This window comes from Cucurbita moschata, unplaced genomic scaffold, assembly GCF_002738365.1.
Source record: "Cucurbita moschata cultivar Rifu unplaced genomic scaffold, Cmos_1.0 Cmo_Scf00003, whole genome shotgun sequence".
In the NCBI taxonomy this organism is placed as follows: domain Eukaryota; kingdom Viridiplantae; phylum Streptophyta; class Magnoliopsida; order Cucurbitales; family Cucurbitaceae; genus Cucurbita; species Cucurbita moschata.
In genome coordinates, this window is record NW_019268519.1 from 2,697,060 (window position 1) to 2,710,930 (window position 13,871).

The window sequence follows — 13,871 nt, forward strand, 5'->3', positions numbered from 1 at the left end:
TTTTTTTTTTTTTTTTTTTTCTTTTGTGTGTGTAGGGATATAATGAAATTACCATTTTGCCATGGTTAGATGTATATCTTATCGTATATTAAACAGGGTAAACTGTTAACCTCAGGGTAGTCTATAACGGTACTTTCATTTAATTTCTTGAAAGCAGGATGCGTACCTTAATTGTTAAGCTATTGTGGGGATTGGAATGTCATTCCGGACTCCCGTCTAAATTCTCCTTCCAATAATTATTTAATTAATTACCTTTTAATGCATTTTTAATTATTTCCAAATATTACCCTTCAATTTCTTGCCGACCACATTCCAGTGCCACCAATTATTCCAATGTTATCTCCAGAAGCGGATTTAATTACAAGATATATTATTTTTTAATGCAATAAATTCTTTTATTCTTGAAAAAAAAAACTTTTAAATTTTAAAATTAAGATACTCTAAAGACCCATTCATTTTCATACAACACTTACTTTGAATGCTACTCGAGTTCTCCTACATCTACCTTTCTGTCTACACTTGGTGATTCGATTCCAACATTCTTTTGGAGTTAGAATTTTACTTATATGGGCGATTTTAACTTCTATCAAACACAAAATCCTAAAATTCTCACGCTAAAATCTTGCTAACAGTCAGATTTTTAAGAGACCACCTAACATAAAATTGCTCTAAAAATCTCCTCTAACCATACAACAATATTTTATTGGTATAGATAATAAATTTCATTTCCTTTATTTTTCTTAATGTTTCATTTGTGGTTTTGGTTTATTGATGTACTCCTTTTTTTTACCTAACGCTCAAATTCTTTACACTAATTTAAGCATAAATGCTGTGATAGTAGGCACACATTGTGTGCAAATTCCTCTTTTCTTTTGTAGGTATATATTTTTTCTTATATATTTTACTATTATTGTCACGTGAAAATCATATTATCATGTCTCGATTTTGGGAACCATAGTACTTAATTTGAAGAGTGGTCCAATTAAAATAATTGACAGGGTGAAAGTTGGTGACATTTGATAAAGAATTAATGTTGATGAAGTCACAAAACCCCCCATGCTCAACCTACCACTCCCATTCATGGTTGACTTTCTCTTAACCATGCTTTGAATTTTGACCTTTTAGTCCATAGTATTTTTCTATGAAATACACTTTGACTTCTTATCAATAATGGAAACAATTTTTTACAGTTTATTATTATTATTTACATTATCTTTAATAAATATGGGTATCTCATTCAATAATAATAATAAAAATATATATCCAAATTGGACATTTTTATTTATGGGGTTCAACTTTCAATCTAGAATTTCCTAATGTATTTAATACTATAAAATGTTATATTTTAGTCGTCTCATACGCATGAGTATTTAGAATACTAAACATTAATCAAACTACAAAAGGAAATAAATAAGAAATATATAAATATTCATAAAATAAAATATTATTTTCTTTCCAAAAGTAAAGTCAACGTACACCGAACATTTCCGTATAAATACACTTCCGCAATTCTCTGTCCTTTTTTTCAATGGGAATGCCCAACGTTATAGAATTTCTTTTAGTTGTTTTTTTATTACCATTTTTTAAAAAATTGGTCTCATTTCATAATTATTTGGTTGTGTAATTTTTTAAATTAAATTTTTCTTCAAATATATCAATAATTAATTATATAGAAAATTCAAAGTTATAAGTCTTATTATATATACTTTAAATTTTGAGACTGAATAAATACAAATTCAGCATAGATATAATCATTCATGCTAAAAATTTGAATTAAGATTTTAGTAGCTATACATTTGAATTAAGATTTTAGTAGCTATGTGCTCCAAACATTCTCGTTCGCCCCTTCCACATGGTCACATTATTTCTAGCATGCTTTGCTCCACTCATAAGAATCGTAGGAAAATTACCGAAAATAATGAACAACTTACTAGCATAGATAGTGACTTTCAATTTATTCAAGTCTTTCTTAGTCATCCTAGTAGATTTAATATATATATATATATATATATAATACCTTATATGACACGACACCACAAAAGTTTGTATATTTTGTTTAAACTCATCAATTTATGAGATAAAAGATCGAATAATTAACCTTAAAAATAATAATAAGAGTTGAAACTAGTAAAAAGGAGGTGCATGGAGTCTTCCTTTCCAACTCATCATGGTTGTTTCTTTTATTCCCTTTGAAATGAAATTAGATTCTTTCTCGTGATTCAATAGGAATTGAGATCATTCTTAATTCTCAATAATCATTAAAATTGCAAAACGTGAAGAATTTGTTTTTAGAGTTTTTGGATCGCATAACAAACTCTTACTCTCGCAAATACAAATTGAAATCAATATAATTTTGAAAAAGTTAAAATTTCATATTTATTATTTTCAGAGTCGAGCTATATTCAAATGGGTAGAAACTTACTAAATTTTTGTTTATTCTAGTTTAAGAACTAAAATAATTTTATTTTTTAAAAGAATTCGAAAATTTAAATGAATTTTGTCTAGGTACTTAGTGATGTAAGATTCTAAAACTATGGGGGTAGAATGTAATATTCTAAAAAAGAAAGGTAAGAAGCACAAATTAAAATGAAGTTGAAGTTCAATATGTCAAAAAAGGTGCTGCCTAAATGATTCGAGAACTATGTAAAGAGGACTTTGTGTTTATCCTTTTAAAATTCCTTTTGGAGATAATAACGTCTGTGAATTTAATTTTAAGGGGAAATTAATAATAATAATAATAATAATAATAAAAAAGTTGCGTATAATAATATTCCCGTAATTTCACTTTTTTTTTTTTTAACCTTTTCTCAACTTTTTTAGTATTTAACGTTTAAGATAATAACGTCTGTGAATTTCATTATATGATAATATTCTCCGTTTAATTCTTAAATTATATGTGTATATATATTAAAATCTCTAATTTTTTAAACAAATTTATAGTAAATTATGAAAAGAGATTTTTGCCATATATATATATTTTTTTTGGAAAAGATTTTACATTTGTAATTTATATTAATGAAACGTTATGACTAGTGAAATTTTGATATTCGAAATTTATAAAATTTTCGTGATTGATGTTGAATTGGGTTGAGTTGTGAACTCTAATCAAATTGTTTGGGTCAACAATTTCTATTCAAGTTGCTTGGGTCAACGACTCACCTACTCAAAATTTTGATTCAGTCGGCTGATTTGTTGGACTCAAATTAGGTAAATGGGAAAAAAAGGAAAAATCTAATGAATTATCAAACCTTCAAATTCTCCTCATTTAATTTAATTATTATTATTTTTTTTTTTGGGTCTTTCATTAATGACAATTTCGAGGAAATTTCTGGATAATTAATTACTTTTTCATGATTATTTGGCCATATTTTCTCCTACTAAATAAAACCCCATATTTTTAGGCTTTTAAATAAATTTTTGCAATTCGTCAAAACTCTTTTATTTAAGTCATTAGAGGCTGCCTTATATTATAATGACACGAGTCTCATATTTAGAAAAGAAATATAATATAATTATTCTTTTCAGTTTTCATCATATCATAATCTATATTAAATTTATTACACCTTTTTTTTTAGAAAAGTCTAGTAAAAGTTGTACCATTAAATTTTTTTAATCTAAGCGCAGTTGAATTTTCTTTATTTTTCATCATATTTTCAAAAACTATTTCCAATATAATTAATTTGGAACGTGTAAGAAAAATTAATATATAATATTTTAATTTGAGACGAGATCTAGTCAATGTTAACAAGCATGAAACGATATTTCAAAACCCTTTGAATAATAAATGATTTAGAGGTCGACCAACTACTACTATTAACTTTTTGAATTATGAGTAGTTTAATTATTTACAAATTCTTCGCATTTTTAAACTAATGAGGATTTTGATGTCCCATTTTGATTTGATGGGTCCCAAAAAACGTATTGTTTTGTCAATTTAAATAAATCAATTATGTGAGGAAATGCAAATAATGTAAAGAATCGTGTCTGTTGAATAACACTAAAGTTTATTATTAATTATACGTAAGGTCTATTTATACTAAGGTACATGTGATTGTAATTTAATATATATCTTTAATCATATGCTTATTTTTTTTTATTTATTTATAAATTTTGGTTTCTATATCTGCCATTCAATTATTTGTGTTAATTTGCTTTATTCTAGTGGCTAACGTGAAGTGATTTTGGGTTTCCATATGGAATTAGATTCTAATTATATGTAAGAAATTGACGATGGAGGAGCTCAAAAAACCCTAAATCTCTCTCTTTTTATTTTTTTAATTCTAGGAGATTGAAAACGGTAGCATATTTTATGTTCATATTGGTCATAGATTTTAAAGTTTTATTTTAGGATTAAAATTATATTATTTTTAGTACAAGAGTTTGCAAGAATGATAGAGTTTAGAAACTGGAAATTCGTAAGAACGGAAAAGAAATCGCTTTCAGTACATTTTGTTACGTCACGTTTTCAGTTCTTCTTCCAATATCATTTGATAGCATGATGTGGGATTAACTTAACTGAGAGAGCCATGTTATGGGTGACTTTATTACATAGTTCAAAGACCAGTTATGTATGTGATACAAGTGAACATGTACAAAAGAATTGTCGTAAAGTTTTGCTGTTCGTCCTATTACCGACTCTATCTATGTTTCTACGATGACTTGAGAACACACTCATTCTTTAGATGTAGATGGACTTTTAAATTGCGAGATACCATTACGAACTAAACCTCATATGAAATTTAATCCATAAAATTCGAATTGAATTGAATATGAACTATGCATATTCTCACTATTCATTGGAACATGATATGTGGGCTATGTTTGTTTATATGCCTAAGCTTTTTAGAAGCAATATGAGAGGTTAAGGACAAAAGTAGTCCAAACTATTTAAAATAATATTAATATAATATAATAAGTGGAAATAAAATTGCCACCTTTCATATGAAATTGTTGTGTATTAATTGTAAATTAAGTAGTGCCTTGAACCCACATTATATCAACATTAGGGTTTGATTTTATTTTCATTTTCTTATGATAAAAATATAATATATGGTCTAAAGTTTGACAAACAAACATTTTAAAATATTTTGGTATTTTTCTTATTAATTTGATTATTATCAACTTCCCATTTCATTGCAAAAATCCTCTGAAAAGATGTCGACGACAGGGGAGACCCACTTATGCGGTGATGGTGATATTATCATGAATGAATGATGACGCCATTTAGGGGACATTGAATTGTTTCCTTTCCTCTCCTCCTAACGTTAAACGGCGTCGTTTGGATCTTGGAACTATGCCACCTACTTCTTGAATCCCATAACTTGGAAAAAGGCTTATTTATGTAAATTATCTTTTTATATGTAATATGAGAACCGGCCCAACACGCCATTTGCACTAAAAGCCCACAATAGATATGGGCTTGTGTATTCAATGGGCTTACGTTGGGCTTGTGTATTTAATGGGCCTGAATATAGGAATGTCTTAAATCTTCTTTCTAGTCGTATATTTCAAAATTAATATGAAAAATAGACCACTTTTCAAATTCAAAAAACTCAAAAGATTCGATTCAATGAAGAAAAGCAACGGTGGAGTGTGATCCGACTGCGAATCCGACGGTCAAGAGAATAGCGTCAGTTCAAAGCCAGTAGTCGCTTACCCTATAAACCTTCCTTCTCCACCACTCACAATTATTTTAAACCTAAATCGCCAAATTCCAATGGTGAGTAGTCTCTTTTAGTCTCATTTTGATGATCTGTTTTCGATCTGGTTACATTTCTTAATATCTTTTGATTTTTGTTTGTTGCTTACATTTTGTGGTGAATTTCTTAGGCTTTGCCGAACCAGCAGACTGTTGATTATCCGAGTTTCAAGCTTGTCATTGTTGGTGATGGTGGCACGGGTATATTCTGTTTTCTGAATATTCCTTTTAGAAATATATCATATCTTGTGCTGATAGGAATATAGCATTTTGGAGAAAAGTGATATTTTATAGGTAGTGGTACTAGTTTGTGCTTAGAGTGAGAAGAACAGAGCTTAGAATCCGAAACTATGTTAGTGCATGTGATTTGAATAAAGATTGCCTGAGCCTGGGGATTGGATTCTTGTTCTGAGAAGAAAACTTGTCTATGATTTATTAGGGTTTTAAATTTTAGTTAGTACTCCAAACTCGAAAGGTATTCAAGATACATTATTTGAAGTGCATTATTAAAACCCACATAAACCTCTTCTGAGATCATATAAACAGGAAAATCGTCCTTCTTCGTTGTTTCATGTTTGCTATTCAAACTTGAAAATCCATGACATTACCTCGTGATCGAGGATGATAAAACAGGAACTTGCACATTAATAGAAAAAACGGAGAGAAAAAGAAATCAAGAGACTAGTGAATTAGATTACCGGATCTCCTTAATTCAGGTGGATATCAATTGCTAGTATCGGTTCTATTTATAGGATCTTCAATGAAGATGGATCCTTCCAATACTTGATAGGACTTGAAATTACAAGTATGACTGAATTGGTTACCTTTTGTTGTTCAGGAAAAACAACATTTGTGAAAAGACATGTCACAGGGGAGTTTGAAAAGAAATACGAACGTAAGTATTTTTGCAATTTTTTGTCCATTGAAAGAGTTTTCTTTAAAATAAACAAACAACTTGTATAGTTATGAACTCATCTTTCTATTGTTTTTTATGAACGTAGCAACCATTGGCGTGGAGGTGCACCCATTGGACTTCTTCACAAACTGTGGAAAAATTAGATTTTACTGCTGGGACACTGCTGGGCAGGAGAAGTTTGGTGGTTTGCGGGATGGCTACTAGTAAGTTAAAGAATTAGCCCTTTTATTCTTTCGGGTGTTTTTTATATGGTCACAAGTTCTAGATTCCCAGCTATACTCTGTTGAACAATTTCCTCATTTTTTGGAAGGAGTCTCCTTCGATAATCATTTTCCCTCTTAAGTTGTATCATATTCTTCATGTAATATTATTGAATTTTCATTATTCTCTTGTACATTTGATCTGTTAGATTATTTTTTGTTGATGGCCTTTTGGTCCGCTTTGAGTCTTCTATTATGTGGTATTAGTTTTGTTTTGATTTCAATTTCCTCCTATCATTGTAAGTCCTAATTCTATGTCATTATCCATGGTTGCAGCATCCACGGGCAATGTGCAATAATCATGTTCGACGTTACTGCCAGATTGACATACAAAAATGTTCCTACATGGCACCGTGATCTATGCAGGTGATTTAACATTTATTTGTGCACAACTCCCTGCATATGAATGAATTGTTACATAGTCATGACACCCTTCTAGAAGTTGCTTATCATTTGATGAGATGTTAACTTGCAGGGTATGTGAGAACATTCCCATTGTTCTTTGTGGAAACAAGGTCGATGTGAAGAATAGGCAGGTTAAGGCGAAGCAAGTCACGTTCCACAGGAAGAAAAACCTACAGTACTATGAAATTTCTGCAAAGAGTAACTACAACTTTGAAAAACCATTCCTGTACTTGGCCAGGAAGTTGGCTGGGTAACCCCAGTTCCCTGTTTGAATTACATTTTTCTCTAATATGTTAGCTTCCATAAAAATGGACTTCCTTATCTTGTGTAATGGCGATACAGGGATGCGAACATTCATTTCGTGGAGTCTCCAGCTCTTGCTCCTCCGGAAGTACAAATTGACTTGGCCGTTCAGCAACAGTGAGACTTTCTCATCCTCAGTCTATGACTAATGAAACCATTCACATTCTTTCGAGGCATTCACATGCTGCTTGTTTTTGTGCAGGCATGAGGCTGAGTTGGCAGCTGCTGCCAGTCAACCTCTTCCGGATGACGACGACGACGCTTTCGAGTAAAAGTGGTGAATCATCTGGTGATGATGCTCTTTGCAAATCTATTTTCTCCGAGGATTATGAAAACAAAAATTGTGGTGTAGGGGTAGGGGTAGGGGTTGGGGTTGGGGTTGGTTTCTGTTGGTGAGTTTTTGTCTATAGAAAGGCATATGGCCTCCCTCCGGTGAAAGCTGCTGATTATGCAGAATTTTTCTATATCGAGTGTTGGTTCCACTATTTGATTTGTGTTAATTGTTTCCTTCGTTTCTCCATCGAACAACGTCCATCGGACTTACTTGGACGACATGGGCTCGATTTCATCACAGAAATTGTTATGTTTGTGCACACTATATAAGGTTTTAATTAAAAGAAAAAAAAGGGAAGTAGTGGTGATTTTAGGTTTCAATTAAAATACTAAAATTTCACAGTGAATTAACTTAGAACTCGAGTTAGCATTTTTATTTAAACCTATCAATGCCAAAATACTTCTTTAGATACAAAAATTAACGTAAATTACAAATAATAATAATAATAACAATAATAAATAAATTAAAATAGACACGCCAATTTACTGCATTTTTCTTATTTTTAAAATGTGGGAGAAAATAATTTTTTTTAGGTGATTTTGAGCTGGTTTTAAATTTAAAAAATAATAATCTTATATGTTTTCATATATTTGGTAAGCCATTAAACTTTCAATCTTATATGAAATAAGTTGAGTTTTGTTTTTGTGTTTGGTCGGTAATTTATTTGACATTTAAAAAAAGTTATTTAACCTATTTGGCACTACCTTAGGTGTTATTAAAAATAAACTCAATTTTATAATAAATTAATCTATTAATTAAAAAAATGTTGAATATGTCAAAAATTTGGTAGATATAATTAAATGTATAATGTCTTATTAGACCTATTTTAAAATTTAGAGATATTTTAAAAAAATTTAAAGTAATGATCAAATAAAATTTACCTGGAAAAGACAAAATTATTATTAATTCTAAGTATTAAATTGATATTATCATTAATTTAAAGTTTTAAATGTTTAGGAATATAAATTAATTTTTAATAAAGAAAAAAAAACGATTAAAAGATTGTATAACTAACCATATCAGATAGTTTTAAATTCGTATCCAGTTGAAATCTACGGTTGTTTCATTAAATAAATATATATATTTAAAAAAAAAAAAAAAAAGAATTCTAGAAGGTACCTTCGAGAAAGGGAAAAGCGACGGTGCAGATGATATAGATTGACAATCCAACGGCCAAGAAAGTAGCGTCATTCCAAAGCCAGTAGGGGTTTACCTTATAAACCCCAAACGGGTGTGAGACCTAAAACGCCGATACCCGCTCATTTCTTATTTCTCTCGCTTCCGAACTCTCCAAGCGCTTCAATGGTGAGTCTCTCTTCTTCTTCTTCCAGGGCGATGATCTTTCCTCAGTTCGATGGTTTAGTCATCGATCTTTAATTTCAGTTTGTTAATTATACTTTCTTGCGAATTTTGTAGGCTTTGCCGAATCAGAAGACCGTTGATTATCCGAGCTTCAAGCTTGTGCTTGTTGGCGATGGTGGCACTGGTAAATCATTCATCCTGGCTTTTCTTTTACAATAGTTGTTTTTTACGTATTGTTATATGTATTACATTGTGAGAGATGGTTACTAAAGCGATGCATTAGGGAAAGTGGCCATTGTTTGAAATTGATGCGAAACGAAAGAAGCTTGTTTATAATTCGTGAGCTGATGAAGTGTCAGGAAGTAACAATTGATCTGCAGGCGAATTAGAGAATAGATAGAGAGAGATGGGGGGGGGGGGGGGGGGGGGGANTAATCACTTTTTTTTTTTGGCAGTTTTATTTTTTTTTTTTCATGTGTTGTTTGTCTGTCTTTTCGTTCTCTCAACTCGCACATTACTGTCACTTTGTCTAGTATTCATGAGATCTTAACGGTATCATACAAATTAGAAGAAATAGTGAAGGAAGAAAGACATAAGAAGAAATCATACATTGCGATGGAAGATGAGTTCTTTTCAATGATTGTTGATGCCGAAATATTTTGTCCCTAATTGACTTGTGTGCATATTCTTTGACCAGGAAAGACCACTTTTGTGAAGAGACATGTCACTGGGGAGTTTGAGAAGAAATATGAACGTAAGCATTTACCATCTTGTTTACAATTTGATGGTTTATTCTATTGATTGTGTTGTCTAGATATTTTATTTTCTACTGTATTCAATCTTCCGTTGTAATGAAACCAGCTACTATTGGCGTGGAGGTGCACCCACTGGACTTCTTCACGAACTGTGGAAAAATTAGATTTTACTGCTGGGACACTGCTGGGCAAGAGAAGTTTGGTGGTTTGCGTGATGGTTACTAGTAAGTTGTAGTTGACAACTAGAGCTTTAATTCATTTCTAGGGTTTTTATAATTATTTATCTTCCGAGGATATGTCTTTCCTATTTATTCCCAACTTGTATTGGAACTTATATAACAACTTGAATATAGTTCATTTTGTAATCTTGCTGAATTTTGAATATTCTACTGTGCGCCAGATCTAATACATTTATGTATCTTGATATCTTGTTTTTTGAACTACTCTGAGCATTTTCTGTTTTCTGATGATGCATTGCTAGATGTTTTATTTTTCCCATTTCCCCTCATGAACTTCTGAATCAACATTCCTCCCATCATCGAAATTTCTAATTTAATGTTTTTGTGTACATGATTGCAGCATCCATGGGCAATGTGCGATCATCATGTTTGACGTTACTGCCAGATTGACATACAAAAACGTTCCTACATGGCACCGTGATCTTTGCAGGTGACTTAACGTTTGTTTTTGTACATAATTGTTCCATTTCATGGCACCCTTCTGGAGCAAACTTACAATAACGATTTTTCTGTTGAATTGCAGGGTGTGTGAGAATATTCCAATTGTTCTCTGTGGAAACAAGGTTGATGTGAAGAATAGGCAGGTTAAGGCCAAGCAGGTCACATTCCACAGGAAGAAAAACTTACAGTACTATGAAATATCTGCAAAGAGTAACTACAACTTTGAGAAACCATTCTTGTACCTGGCCAGGAAGTTAGCTGGGTAAATTCAATATTCTGGTTGTTCTACTATTATCTTTAAAATGTTTGTTCATTCATGACAAGTGGTTTCCTTTTCTTGTGGTTCTTTCATGTAGGGATGCTAACATTCACTTTGTGGAATCTCCTGCCCTTGCTCCTCCAGAAGTACAAATTGACTTAGCAGTTCAGCAGCAGTAAGACCTTATCACAACTCATAACCAATGAACCATTGACATTCGTGTGAGTAATATCCACATTCACCATATATTTTGGCTTGTTTTCTTGCAGGCATGAAGCGGAGTTGGCTGCAGCTGCCAGTCAACCCCTGCCAGATGATGACGATGACGCATTTGAGTAAAGACGTGGTTTGATCAACTGGTGATGCTGTTCTTTACCAGATATCTTTACTTTCTCATTTTCCCTCGAGTGAAATTGTTGCTAGGATTGACTGACAGGAGGCAATAGGTGGGCTGGATGTGGGTATTGATAGAGATTTTGAGTTTTGTTGAAAACGTCAAGTTTTCCCGGAACAAGAAAGAATTTGGTGTTGATGATTTTGTTTTCTGTGAGCGAGTTGTGTATCGATTAATGTAACCGTGTGGACTGAAAGTTACATTATTTGGGTTTGAGTTGATTTAATTCCTTTCTTTAACCATATTCTGCATTCTTGGGATGGCTAGAATATTGAATCAAGTTATCAGTCTCCATTGAAACGTCTAAATTATATTATTAAGTGAAATATTTAATAATTTTTGTTACATTCTAATATTTATTTGTTTAGTAGTAATGAGGTTGATCTTCTGGTGATGCTCTCTTTCATCTCTTTAGCTGATCTTCTGTTGTGCCTATTAAGAGCGACAGAAGCCAAATACAGGTGTTGTGGATAGACTAAAATTTCGTAGACATCAAGGTTTTCTTTTTCTCATTGCAACAAAAAAGGAAAAGAAAAAAGGTGTAGAAGGTTGTTTTCTCTCTGAGTTTTGTATCGATTAATAGGCACATGGCCACCATTAAAGCTTACTATGAACAACTTTATTCAATGCTACTCTGTTTTATTAAACTCTTAACGCAACCTGTTTAGCATTTCTGGAGTTCTTTTGCGGGTAATCTGATGTCCATAGGCATGGCTATAAAATAGTTAGAGGAAAGTGGCAGAGAGTCTTCGTCGGATGAAGCTTCTAATCTCGTCTTAAAAAGGGTTTCAGAAAACAAAACTCAAAGAATTGATGACTAATCGCATCTCAGAACATTTTAAGTGCATGCTTCTAATCTCGTCTTAAAAAGGGTTTCAGAAAACAAAACTCAAAGAATTGATGACTAATCGCATCTCAGAAGATTTTTCTAAAACGTCTTAACAAACTATATACCATGAAAAGGGTAAAGGAAAGCAATAAGGTTTTTGATATGCGGCCGTGAACAAAAACGCCTTGAACGGGTGCTGCAACTTGGGCCTAACCCATATATGAGCTGGGTGAATAGGCATTTCTGATGGGCCAAGTAGCCTAGCAGCAAAGTTGTGGCACTCAAATTATAACTTCCAGCTCCCAAAGATGAAGCATGAAGCCATAAACATTTTATTAACCGACTGGTTGAAAAACAAATAAAACATTTGAAGCTCTCAAATTAGTGTTCATAAATAAAGCTTAAGTTAATAGGTGACAGCATGGAGTGGCCCATCTCACGCGGCCTTAGTTGTTGCAAAATGAAGTAGTTAGTTGTCTTTCAATTCTTCCTTCTATTTCCCATCGCATAAGGACTTGTCTCTATCCATGTCGGTCTCAACAGAACACTCTCCATTTCACTTGGACTATGCTCCAACGAGAATCCATTAAATCATATTCTCTGTTTTCTATTTCCTTAAAGAAATCCCACAGTAACAAAGAATTTAAGTATCAATCTCACCCAAAAGTAAGACATGCCGGCATGTCTACCAAATGTGGGGCGGCTTTTAAAACCTCTCTTCAATGGGGGGCGCCGGGGCCTGCTTTTGTACCTGAATATCACCACAACTAACCTCTCCATCGAACACCAAGAGATCATGTGGCTTTTTCACTGTCGGTGGTTCATTGTCTCCGCTCCGCTACAATGTGGCTGACAGTCGTGCATCGATCGTTCATGTATAAGAGAGAAACTACGGAAGTAATTCAAATTTATATTAATCTTATTAGCTTCGAACTCCCTAGCCCTTCAACAGTTATGATTCATGAACTACGGAAAAGAAAGTGTGGGGAATTGTTAGTAATTAAAAAGACTGCGACTTTACAGAACCCATGAAACCCCATCATGTGAAGCTACGAAAAAACAGAGACCCCAAATGAATTTAGATGAAAAAAATGGAATTGGTGGGGTAAGGAAGCATAATCAAGGAATGAAAATGGAGTGCAGGCTGTATTTCATGTAAACACCAAACAGGACATGTTCTGTAAAACCACCATGTTTCTCCTCTAAGCTTATACGATGAGAGGCATCAAATTCCTGTCGTTGTCTCTGCTATTTCCCCCAATAAGCTACCCACACCGATGCAAGATCCGACCTATTCTGCTACTCAACTTCGATTGCTACTGTCCTGTTCTTGGAATGATTATGGTTTGTTTTCCATGTATGAATGAAAACCCATTTTGGTTGAAAAAGGACAGAAAGACACAGTTGGTTTTAATTAGAGGAAGAATTCCAAAATTTAGCACAATTTGTTGCTTGCTTTTCTTCCTCCCTCAGGGTTTCTTGCTTACATTTGAATTCTCCAATGTTGTGAAAAGAAACTGATATGAAAATAACATAAAAAAAAATAAAAAAAAGAAGGGTTTGTTTTGTTTGTCACAGCATATTAATGAAGAGAGTGGGAAGGAGATGATGTTCATAGATGACAGTGAAAGCCTGAAATTCAGAGAGAGACAGAGAGAGAGAGACAGATTTTAACTGAAAAAGTGAAAACAGAGGGAGAGAGAGGCTCCAATTCCAATGGAAGATGTTTGGGAATA

At 32.6% G+C, this 13,871-nt stretch overlaps 2 protein-coding genes across 2 annotated transcripts; both read left to right on the plus strand.

Moving 5' to 3' along the window:
• The first annotated feature begins 5,599 nt into the window (after positions 1-5,599).
• LOC111439353 (GTP-binding nuclear protein Ran-3) lies at positions 5,600-8,180 on the plus strand. The gene is made up of 8 exons (XM_023077073.1): positions 5,600-5,719; positions 5,830-5,899; positions 6,537-6,593; positions 6,700-6,817; positions 7,151-7,240; positions 7,350-7,529; positions 7,622-7,699; positions 7,785-8,180. Exons 1-8 carry the CDS (start codon positions 5,717-5,719, stop codon positions 7,852-7,854), a joined length of 666 nt encoding a protein of 221 aa, XP_022932841.1. The 5' UTR covers positions 5,600-5,716; the 3' UTR covers positions 7,855-8,180.
• Positions 8,181-9,135: 955 nt separating this feature from the next.
• LOC111439342 (GTP-binding nuclear protein Ran-3-like) lies at positions 9,136-11,614 on the plus strand. Its single transcript, XM_023077071.1, has 8 exons — positions 9,136-9,221; positions 9,333-9,402; positions 9,916-9,972; positions 10,080-10,197; positions 10,553-10,642; positions 10,736-10,915; positions 11,010-11,087; positions 11,182-11,614. Exons 1-8 carry the CDS (start codon positions 9,219-9,221, stop codon positions 11,249-11,251), a joined length of 666 nt encoding a protein of 221 aa, XP_022932839.1. The 5' UTR covers positions 9,136-9,218; the 3' UTR covers positions 11,252-11,614.
• The last annotated feature ends 2,257 nt before the right edge of the window (positions 11,615-13,871 follow it).